Here is an 11,860-nt window from a genome sequence, read left to right as displayed (position 1 = left end):
CTCAGATCAATGGAACAGAATAGAGAACCCAGAAATGGACCCACAAACATATGGCCAACTAATCTTTGACAAAGCAGGAAAGAATATCCAATGGAATAAAGACAGTCTCTTCAGCAAGTGGTGCTGGGAAAACTGGACATTGGCATGCAGAAGAATGAACCTGGACCACTTCCTGACACCATACACAAAAATAAACTCAAAATGGATGAAAGACCTAAATGTAAGACAGGAGGCCATCAAAATCCTAGGGGAGAAAGCAGGCAAAAACCTCTTTGACCTCGGCCACAGCAATTTCTTACTCAGCACATCTCCGGAGGAAAGGGAAACAAAAGCAAAAATGAACTATTGGGACCTCATCAAAACAAAAATCTTCTGCACAGCGAAGGAAACAATCAGTGAAACTAAAAGGCAATGGATGGAATGGGACAAGATATTTGCAAATGACATATCAGATAAAGGGTTAGTATCCAAAATCTATAGAGAACTTATGAAACTCAACACCCAAAAAACAAATAATCTAGTGAAGAAATGGGCAAAAGACATGAATAGACACTTCTCCAAAGAAGACATCCAGATGGCTGACAGACACATTAAAAAATGCTCAACATCAGTCATCATCAGGGAAATACAAGTAAAACCACATGAGATACCACCTCACACCTGTCAGAATGGCTAACATTAACAATTCAGGCAATGACAGATGTTGGTGAGGATGCAGAGAAAGAGGATCTCTTTTGCAAACTGGTGCAGCCACTCTGGAAAACAGTATGGAGGTTCCTCAAAAAATTAAAAATAGACCTGCCCTATGACCCAGCAGTAGCACTGCTAGGAATTTACTCAAGGGATACAGCAGTACTGATGCCTAGGGGCACTTGTACCCCAATGTTTATAGTAGCACTCTCAACAATAGCCAAATTATGGAAAGAGCCTAAATGTCCATCAACTGATGAATGGATAAAGAAATTATGGTTTATATACACAATGGAGTACTACATGGCAATGAGAAAGAATGAAATATGGCCCTTTGTAGCAACGTGGATGGAACTGGAGAGTGTGATGCTAAGTGAAATAAGCCATACAGAGAAAGACAGATACCATATGTTTTCACTCTTATGTGGATCCTGAGAAACTTAACAGAAACCCATGGGGGAGGGGAAGGAAAAAAAAGAGGTTAGAGTGGGAGAGACAGCCAAAGCATAAGAGACTCTTAAAAACTGAGAACAAACTGAGGGTTGATGGGGGGTGGGAGGGAGGAGAGGGTGAGTGATGGGTATTGAAGAGGGAATCTTTTGGGATGAGCACTGGGTGTTATATGGAAACCAATTTGACAATAAATTTCATATATTAAATAAAAAATAAATAAATGAAATAGAGGATAAACAACAAAGAAACCATCCAAGCCAAAAGCTTATTCTTTGAAAAGAGCAACCAAATTGACAAATTCCTGGCTAGACTTACCAAGAAAAAACAAATTGCCAGTATCAGGGGTGAATAGGGGAGTTATCATCACAGATCCTACAGATATGAAAAGGATAATGAGAGAAAACTATGAATAACTTCATAGCAACAAATTTGAAAACCTGAATGAAATACACTTATTTCTTAAAAAACCAACTTAACCAAAATTGACACAAGTAGAAATAGAAACTTAATAGCCCTATATCTTTAAATTTTTTGAATTTGTCATAAAAAGTTTCTCCAAGAAAAAACTTCAATTCCAGACAGTTTCACTAGTGAATTCTATCAACATTCAAGGAAGAAGTAACACAAACCTTACACAATTTTTTTCAAGACATAAAGAAGACAGGATCACTACCCAACTTGTTGTGTGTATATGTAATATCAAAACCTGACAAAGAAGGGGAGAGGGACAGACAAAATAGGTGAAGGGGATTAAAAGGTACAAACTTCCAGTTATAAGTAAGTCATGGAGATGAAAAGTACAGCATAGGAAACACAACAGATGGTGACTACACTTGTGGTAAGCACTGAGTAATGTATAGAATTGTAGAATCATGTACACCTAAACCTAATATGACATTGTATATCAACTATACTTCAATAATAAAAAATCTGGAAAGACTTTATCAAAAAAAAAGCAAAATATAAATGAATGTACCTTATAAATATGGATATAAGATTGCTTAATAAAATATTAGCAGATGGAAACTAGCAATATTTTAATTTTTTTTAAATTTTTTTAACATTTATTTATTTTTGAGACAGAGAGAGACAGAACATGAATGGGGGAGGGTCAGAGAGAGAGGGAGACACAGAATCTGAAACAGGCTCCAGGCTCTGAGCAGTCAGCACAGAGCCCGACGCAGGGCTCAAACTCACGGACCATGAGATCATGACCTGAGCTGAAGTCGGACGCTTAACCAACTGAGCCACCCAGGCGCCCCGGAAACTAGCAATATTTTAAAAGATTTGTATTACAGGACGCCTGGGTGACTCAGTCAGTTGAGATTCTGACTCTTGGTTTCGGCTCAGGTCATGATCTCATGGTTCATGGGTTTGAACCCTGCTTAGGGCTCTGTGCTGACAGTGCAGAGCCTGCTTTGTATTCTCTCCCCCTCTCTCTGTCCCTCCCCCACTCACGTACTCTCTCTTCCTCTCTCTCTCAAAAACAAACATTAAAAAAAAAGGTTGGTAGTACACAATGAACAAGAAAGGTTTATCTCATAAATACAAAGTTGATTTAACACTTGAAAATCAATGTAATCACTATATTAACAAAATAAGTGGGAAATTCATGAAATCATTTCAGTAGAAGCAGAAAAAGCATTTGGAAAAAGTTCTACATCCATTCATTAAAAAGATAAAAACCAAGAACTCCTAGCAAATTAAGAATAGCAGGAGGGGCGCCTGGGTGGCTCAGTCAGTTGAGTTTCTGACTTCAGCTCAGGTCATGATCACTGGTCCATGATTTAGAGCCCCACATCAGGCTCTGTGCTGACAGCTCAGAGCCTGGAGTCTGCTTCAGAATCTGTGTCTCCCTCTCTCTCTGCCCCTCCCCCACTCATGCTCTGTCTCTTTCAAAATAAATAAATATTAAAAACAGACTGAGGGAGGCTATCCCCCTATTTCTAAGGTTATAATATCTTTTCCTATGTATTCTTTTCATGTGATCTTCTTGCGCATACACTTGACCTTCTTTGGTTGGATTGTTGACCTTTTTCTGAATCATTTTTGAGTCTATACCTGTCCTAGACCAGGAAACTAACATACTACCATAATTCCTCATTGATTTTTCAGTCTCTATGAGTGAGAAAGTACTGTGGTTAGCAGAGAAGTCTCAAAGAAAACAGGAGTTTAGAGAGAAAAGAGTAAATTATTAAAACAAAATTTTTTAAACACTTATTTATTTTTGAGAGACTGAAAGAGACAGAGCATGAGCAGGGGAGGGGCCCAGAGAGAGGAAGACACAGAATGTGAAGCAGGCTCCAGGTTCCAAGCTGTCAGCTCAGAGTCTGACATGGGGCTTGAACCCTCAAACCGTGAAATAATGACCTGATCCGAAGTCAGACGCTTAACAGACTGAGCCACCCAGGCTCCCCTCATCTTAAATACACATAAATACCAAATTATTAAAATGTTTAAAGTTTGAGAAAATCAGTTAAGGGCACGGGGAGAAAAAGGTACTTTCATGTACCATTGACGTTGAGTATAAGCATGACATTTTTGGAGGGTGGTTTGTCGGGATCAGGACTAAAAATGTATATACCCTTTGACCTATTTATATGGTAGAAATTTACTAAATTACTTGCAAAAGCATTTATACATCTAGAAAAATGTTTGTGGACACACTGTTTATAATAGCAAACTACCAGAAATAATCTAATCACAGTAGGGGAACTAGACTGGTTCTTTACAGAACTCCCATAACAATAGAATATTTGTTCAAAATATAGATGTGAATTGTAGGCACCTTTTAACTAAAGATATACTGCACAGGGGTGCATTAGTTGGGGAAGAAACAGTGCCTAACAATGTATGCTAACATGGGTAGAAAGACCCTAATTTTTAAAGAGGAGATATGTAGATATATGGCTCACCTGGAGATTTAGGTTTCTGAAGAAAGCACAAACTAACTGCTCCTGAAGAACCAGGAAGGTGGAAGGCACTTCTTCCCACGCTGTGTTCCTCGTCGAACCATGGGTGTGCGTTATTTTGCATATTTATTTTTAAGGTCAACAGGATAGTTGTTTTCTTTATAGGACTTTTTGTTTTGCAAATTATTTATTTATATATATTTTTTAATTTTTTAAACGTTTATTTTTGAGAGAGAGAGAGTTTGCGAGCATGAGTGGGGGAGGGGCAGAGAGAGGGAGACACAAATCTGAAGCAGGCTCCAGGTTCTGAGCCATCAGCACAGAGACCAACCCAGGGCTCAAACCAATGAACACTAAGATTATGACCTGAGCCTAAGTTGGATGCTTAACTGACTGAGCCACCCAGGTGCCCCTTATTTATATATTTTTAAAAGCTTATTTATTTTGGGAGAGGGGGGTTGTGGAAGGACAGAGAGAGAGGGAGATTGAGAATCTCAAGCAGGCTCCACACTATCAAGAACAGAGACTGCTGCGGGGCTCGAACCTACGAACCGTGAGATCATGACCTGAGCCGAAACCAAGAATTGGACACTTAATCGACTGAGCCACCTAGGTGCCCGTTTTGCAATTTAAAAATTGAATTTTAAAACCCTGAAGTTAGAAAATAATTACCTTCTACCTTCCCCCACCCCTCCAGAGAGGACACAAAGCAGCATTTCCAAGTTTTTTCAGAGAAGGAACTGCAGCAAAAGGTGGGGGGAAGACCCAGCCTCGCTTAGCACATGCCAGGCCCAATCACGACCCCTTCTCCATCACAAACCAGGTCAGTGATGTGGACCTTCAAATATCTCCTTTCCTTTCTTTTTGGTACATTAAGTGGTGTCCAAGTACAGGTGACCCTTGAACAAATGGGTTTCAAAACTGCGTGGGTCCACTTACATGTGGACTTTTTTCAAGACGGTATGGTACCGTAAATCTATTTTCTCTTCCTTATAATTTTCTTAAGGACATTCTTTTCTCTAGCGTCGTTCATTGTAATAATATGGTATATAGTGCATAGAAGACACAAAATGTGTTAAGCAATTATTTGTTATTGGTAAGGCTTCCAGTCAACAGCGGACTATTAGTAGTTAAGGTTATGGAGACTGAAAAGTTATACACAGATTTTTAACCACGGGGTGGGGCGGGGTGCCACAAACCCTGAATTGTTCAAGGGTCAACTGTAAGCTCCCCCCAACCCACCCTCCCACCTTTTGGGTACAGATTCCGTATGGATCACAAGTCAGAACAGTGAGAGGTGTAGCCTATTTTTTGGTCATTGTTCCTGTGCCCAACAGTACCAACGGAGAAGGTGTGCCACTGGTTTCACTCAGGTGGAGAGAAGTCCTTTTGAAAAACAAAGGTACTTTTTGGGCAAGAGTTGGCCTAAAGCTTTGTGATTTATTTTTTTTAAAACCCTCAAGTTGGAATGGTTACTTTTTTTTTTTTAATGTTTATTTATTTTTGAGAGGAAGAGACAGTGTGAGCAGGGGAGGGGCAGAGAGAGGGGGGAGACACAGAATCCGAAGCAGGCTCCAGGCTCTGAGCTGTCAGCACAGAGCCCGATGTGGGGCTCGAACTCACAAACCGTGAGATCATGACCTGAGCCAAAGTTCGACACTTAACCAACTGAGCCACCCAGGAGCCCATGCCCATGGAATGGTTACTTCTGCTGTAGTCTGATGGCACATATACAGCGTGGATTCTCTGTATGGTCCCTGAATCAAGTGCCGGTCTTCATTACTGGTCAGGGAAAGGGGCTGTCTCTTGACTTCCCACATTTATGAAACCCCATACCCAAAAGGGCAAAATATCTAGAGACCTGATTCATCCACACAATGTTTTTACTTTTATTCAACTATAAGCAAACAGCATAATTAACACAATAGTCCGCAACCCCAGATCGGCTTTTCTTACACAGACGAAGAGTGACCAGTTCAACAGGTAGACAACTTAGGGATTTTTGACAAACTTACTCAGCCCTGTAGTTCATCTAAATGGCAGTGCCTTAACCGCAAAGCAACTCTGCCTATTGCTTTTTCCAATACTGCTATTTCAAGGAGGCAGAGGAGGACACTTACTCCTAGTAAATAGTCTGAGATGTTGGGGGTTAGTGGACACACCAGCCTCTGGCTTTCTTGGTGAGAGACATGGCCGTGGAAACATGACCCAGAAGTGCCATCATGCACAATTCCAGACTCAGCTTACAAAGGCAGAGGCAACGAATCTTTTTCTCTTTTTTTTTTTTTTTTTTAAACCTCCCTTCAAGAGTCTTTGATGCTCTGCTCTATTACTAGAAGACCTGGTCTTTTTACCTGAATTTTTTCTTTCTTAAATTCTGGGTTGCTACTCTCATATTAACAATGTGATGACCCCATCCTGGTACCAATATATCCCTCACAAAGGAGTTCAAATTTGATCAAAACATAAACTGGGATGTGACTCTCTGAAATTATAAAAGGACAGGCAGAAGGAAAAGTCACTCTAAACCACTATCTGATTGCTCAGGCCTCACCTGTGAGGATGGGACACGGGAGAGCAGAGAAATCTACATGCAACACTGAACTTGAGAACACTGCTCCAGACCTCCAGGATGCTTTCTGTCTCCTAGCATTTCCCTACTTCCCAGACAGCTGCTCATATAGTTTGGGCACATAGTCATCCCATTCAGCTTGGTAACATGTACCGGCCACCGGGGGCCCAAGCTCGTACTTTTTGCGGAAAGATGCCACTTTGAATTTGCCACGGTGGTCTCCGGATCGGTTGCTGAGAATGGGCTCGTCACACTTCAGCGGCCCGTTCTGCTCGTAAACCAGCCAGACGTAGCGGTGAAGGCCTGGAGGGAACATGCATACACAGCTAGGCATCAAGGATGGAGAGGTCACCCATGTTCATGTTCGACGTGCCAACTGGGAGGGACCCAGCCACCCCACTGGCAAGAGGGACACTGAGGACCCGCAGAGGTAGGAGTCAGGACACTCACCTGCTGAAAACCCACTGCAATTGGCATGAAGTCCACAGCTGGCAGCAGGGCCTGGGCCTGGCCCTTGCTCACCCCTCCTACCACCTCTGCCCCCCACTCATCTCATTCTGGGCTCCCAGCCCATCTCCACTGGGACCCGATTGCAAGTCATCTTCCACCACCCCCATCTGAACACCCACTTCACTTCTGCCGTAGTAACACTCCTCTAAGAGTCTTACTTTTCAGTTTAGTCTCCTCACTAGAAAAGAGCTCCATAAAGCTATGCTGTTTGTCTAGTTGACCGTCTTCACCGCAGGACCTACCCTAGTGCCTGGTAAAACTCACTGCAACCAACTAAGTAGCAAAGATGCTGAAAAACAACTAGTGTTCAAAGGTGCTTACAGGGTCACCTTCATCTGTCAGTCAATATTCATGGACTAAAACAACTATGGTCTGGGCATTTTTTGCTATGCATATTGTACTTTACTAAAAGAATATTTTTTAAAAAGCAAAAGGGGAAAAAAAAAGTCAGTCACTGAAGCTTTTTTTGCTAACGAGAACACAGCTCCTACTCGAGAGAATTGCTTTATTCTCCTGTGTGTACTTCCCATAATTAAACTGCCTAATTATATAACTGCCCTAGAGAACTTAATCGATCCCTGGAAAAGATGTACCTTTACTTTCCTCTTATGAATACATGAGAGGGCGTGAAGCCATCTGAAGCTTCAGGGTCTACAGATAAAGCATGAGCCTATGGCCAACTGTTCTTGTCGGGAACCTTCCTGTACCTCTTCAGACTAACACGGCTGGACAGTGTTTCCAACCACCTGACTTCCTTATTCCAGCAAATGAAAGCACCCTGTAATGCACAACAGGTGTAACATCTGACGTGGGGAAGTTTCAGTATAGTATTCTCCCTCTCTTTGTAACACAGCACATGTAATCTGTAATATAACACCACACAACATGTGTGCGTATCTTTAGTATACGTCTTGCTTCCAAGTCTTTTCAAGAGGATACCACCCTACACTTGCAACAGAAAGGAGCTATAAAGAGATAAAGAAGCCAGTTCTTTATAACAAATTTGGAAACTATGGTAACTTCTGAGGTCTTCCATGGGAACCGGCGAAGGCTGAATGTAGAACTCAGATGGGTTAACTGTGTTCCATCCACGTGCAGCGGCATGGCACTGCCACCCCCACCGCCCACCCCCGGAAACTGTTCCAAGCTTTCTGCAACACTGCTTCCTCGGAATGCTCTCACCGACTTCCCTGCATATGATGGCCTAGTGGCTGAGAGGCAATCATTAACAGAGGTGCCATCTGACCAGAACCCAAGGTTCTAGCCACCTGACGTCACTGCAGGTCTCAATGTCTCTGGCAGGCAACTGCCTTGGAGGTTGAACTGCACTGCCTGAAAGCCCCACTAGGCTAAGGGATCTCTGAGAACCAAACTAAAACTTGCAGCCCTTTGGGCCACTCCTAATGTGCACCCACTACCCCCGCCTGCCTCACCCCCCAAAAGTAGCTTTTACTGACCTGTGCCCTTGGGAGGCCCAGAGCCGACGTAATCAGAGAGGACTGTGCCACTGCTAATGTCGTTGCCCTTCATGTTGACCACCAGAAAATGGTGCCATTCCCTATAATGAGGAACACAGGACAGTCAACACACAGGAAATTAGTACACACTCACTGCACAGTCAGCAAGTGTGCACGAAGCACAGGCTCTGGGCCAGGATGCAGCGATGACACAGACAGACAGTCCTGCTTTCTTAGCCAGCACAAACCTCACCACTCTGCACAAGAGAGGGCCCAATACCTCCCTCTGAGATTTTCTAGGCAGTATCTGCAAACACTTTCTGGAAAGGGCCAGACAGTAAATGTTTTAGGCTTTGCCGTTCATACTGTCTCTGTCACTATCCAATTCTGTGGCGATAGTGTGAAAGCTGCCATTAACAAGACATAAATAAGTTATCGTGGCCGTGTCCCAACAAAACTTAATATATGAACACTGAAATTTGAATTTCTTGTAGCTTTCACATGTTACAAAGCATTATTCTTTCAATTTCAATCACTTAAAAATGTAAAAACCATTCTTGGCTCATGGGGCTATACAAAAATAGGTATGAGACAGATGTGGCTCTGGGCTACAGTTTCTAGACTGCTGCACTAGGGACTGAGAGGTAGGAAATGCACACTCTGGCTTAAGCATGGGTGTGGACATCCCAAACTGGGTCTATTCTCCTGGCACAGCATGCCAGAAAGCACTAGGTCATATTTGGATGACCTGGTGTTCCTGGTGTTCCCCGTCTTTCCCCAACTTGCCTGTATTTGGGGTCCTTCCTGCTGGGAGCATCTGGGTCTGTCATGACCAAGGTGTAGAGTTTACCTGGATCAAGGCCATCCCATGCAATACTGGTGGGCCGGTTTTTAACCTGTAGGAAGGAAGCAGTGTGGAGTTAAAAAGTTGGAAATGCAGAAGCCAACACTCTTTGATTTCAGGTTCCTCAAAGGTAACACACAGTAGATTATTAATAAAAGCTAAAGTTTATTGACTCTGCTGAGAGCCAGGAGCTTACTAATATACATTATTTATTTTAGTCCCAACCACACTACAGGGCTGTTACCCTAGCATGTTATTAACAGAAAGAGGTGGGGTCCGAATTTAAACCCTGCCGCTGACTGAGTCCTCTAAACTGCAACCTCACATGGTCTGGAATGACAGGTTCTCTAGATTTTGTGACCAGGAGCTTAGCTGGGGCTTGCTTAAGTGCAATCTGAATTAACTGGACACTTAAAAATGCACAGAACAGGCACCTGGGTGGCGCAGTCGGTTAAGCCTCCGACTTCAGCCAGGTCACGATCTCGCGGTCCGTGAGTTCGAGCCCCGCATCAGGCTCTGGGCTGATGGCTCAGAGCCTGGAGCCTGTTTCCGATTCTGTGTCTCCCTCTCTCTCTGCCCCTCCCCCGTTCATGCTCTGTCTCTCTCTGTCCCAAAAATAAATAAACGTTGAAAAAAAAAATTAAAAAAAAAAATGCACAGAAAATGAGAAAGTCCAGGTGGCCCAACTGCATAGTGAGTCTGGGAAAACGTGGGCTGCAGAGAGGCACTTTATTTAAAACAATAAGCTCTGTAAACATCCAACACAGTACACTGTCAGAACAGTTTATTCACACCATTGCCCCGGAGCTTCATGACCGATAACTAGCAAGTGTCTGGCACCCGTTTCTCCGCTTGCAGCAGCCAGGGCCTGGTCTGGTCTCAGGCAGGGGCGTTGGAGGCCAAACGGTAGAACACTGCAGGCTGTTGGCCCTCGAGCATTCCAGCTGCAGAACGAACTTAGAACTTACCTTCGGGTGGCTTCTTGCTCTTGCCCGCTAAGACAAACGGAGGAACCGGGGGCGATACTGGTCACCGGTTACATAATGCGTCACATGGCCTCGGGTGGGGCCTCTGCCACCCAAACTGTGGCCTAAAATTCTGGGACCCGAGGGGAGGCTCTGGGGCAGCCGGGGCGACCTCGGCCATCACTTCCCGGGCACCGCCCCCTCCCCGCCCCTGCCCCCAAGGCCCAAGCAGTTTCTGGGCCTAGGCCCCGACCAACGCCACGAAGTAAGTCCCTGCAAAGTAGATCACTTTCTCCTGCAGGCGGAGCTCCGCCCGCCACGTGCTGCGGTCCTGGTGCCCGCAGGTGCCTGCAGGCCTGCAGCGTGAGCACCGCGACCCCCTTCCCTCTGAGGAGCCGGCGCACAGAGGCCGGAACATCCTTCCCATCTCCGCCGGGTCCCCTCCCCGGAGGCCTCCAGGCCTGGAGCAGAGACACGCCCGCCGCCCTCGGGTACCTGGGTGGGCGTCAGCACTTTGCCCAGCTCGTCGACCTCCGCCCCCGTGTATTTGACCTGCAGCGGATGCTGCGGCCGCTCGTCCACTTCCTGCAGGCTCAAAGGCCCGGACCACTTGCTGAGGTCAACCGGCATCGCTGAGCCGAGGTGGGCAGACGGCGGAGAAGAGACGCGGGAGGTAAGGGCACAGGCCTGCAACAGCAACTCCCAGCAGTCGGCGAGCTGGCGGGAGGAGGTGCAGGACCAGCAGCCGTGGAGACGCATGCGCCGGAGCCACAGCCTTGCCCTTCCCCTGTCCTCCAATCACAGGCGAGGTCCGGCCTACTCTGCGCTCTAATTGGTCAAAGCCGGTAGCGCGGGGCGTCTCGCGGTCCCAGGTCAATGCAGTAGGTTTTGCCTTTTCTTTTTGCACTGAGGGTAGTTGCTAACCCGCTGCAGTAGCAGATTTCCAAGTTGCTGTGCCTCGATTTGCAAGACTGTTGTATCAAGAAATGCAATTAAACTAGCATATATATATATATATATATATATATATATATATATATATATATAATTTTTTTTTTACCATTTTGCATGATTCTTGCTCTATTTTTTAAATACAGAAATGATAAGGCCTTGCTTCTTTTCCCACTTCTTACAGCAAACCTGGTTGCCCTCACCGCCCTGTACTTTTTGCGCATGCTCACGTTTTGGTAACTGCCAAGTGAGAGGGCCTGAGATCAAACTAATGTGCATTTTTCTAAACGGACAGATATATTTGCACATGTATTTGATTCCCCTGTACCCACTTGGTGCAAACAAGATTCCTGGGAAGTGGTTTTCTTTTTTAACTTATTAAACCATAATGATTCCTGTGTTGCTGACAATGGGCTCTGCCTCTGCCAGAACTGCTTTCATGGTGGCCACCAAATGCTTTCTTTTTACTAAATATAATGGGCACTATTTAACAGTCCTTAACCAAT

General features: G+C 44.6%; 1 protein-coding gene across 1 annotated transcript; it reads right to left on the bottom strand.

The window, feature by feature from the left end:
• Positions 1-5,920: 5,920 nt before the first annotated feature.
• On the bottom strand, positions 5,921-11,196 carry PEBP1 (phosphatidylethanolamine binding protein 1). The gene is made up of 4 exons (XM_043557717.1): positions 10,899-11,196; positions 9,381-9,490; positions 8,595-8,695; positions 5,921-6,930 (listed from the first exon to the last, which is right to left on the bottom strand). Exons 1-4 carry the CDS (start codon positions 11,160-11,162, stop codon positions 6,713-6,715), a joined length of 693 nt encoding a protein of 230 aa, XP_043413652.1. The 5' UTR covers positions 11,163-11,196; the 3' UTR covers positions 5,921-6,712.
• Positions 11,197-11,860: the final 664 nt, after the last annotated feature.

Source organism: Prionailurus bengalensis, chromosome D3 (genome assembly GCF_016509475.1).
Source record: "Prionailurus bengalensis isolate Pbe53 chromosome D3, Fcat_Pben_1.1_paternal_pri, whole genome shotgun sequence".
Classification (NCBI taxonomy): domain Eukaryota; kingdom Metazoa; phylum Chordata; class Mammalia; order Carnivora; family Felidae; genus Prionailurus; species Prionailurus bengalensis.
Note: the sequence above shows the minus strand (reverse complement) of the source record. Positions and strands in the feature narration are given on the sequence as shown.

Coding starts and splice junctions, on each gene's coding strand:
- PEBP1 (XM_043557717.1), bottom strand. CDS start 11,162: ATGCGTCTCCACGGCTGCTGGTCCTGCACCTCCTCCCGCCAGCTCGCC. Junction 8,696..9,380: donor AGGAAGGACCCCAAATACAG/GCAAGTTGGGGA, acceptor TCCTCATTATAG/GGAATGGCACCATTTTCTGG. Junction 6,931..8,594: donor TGGGCCTCCCAAGGGCACAG/GTCAGTAAAAGC, acceptor TGTTCCCTCCAG/GCCTTCACCGCTACGTCTGG.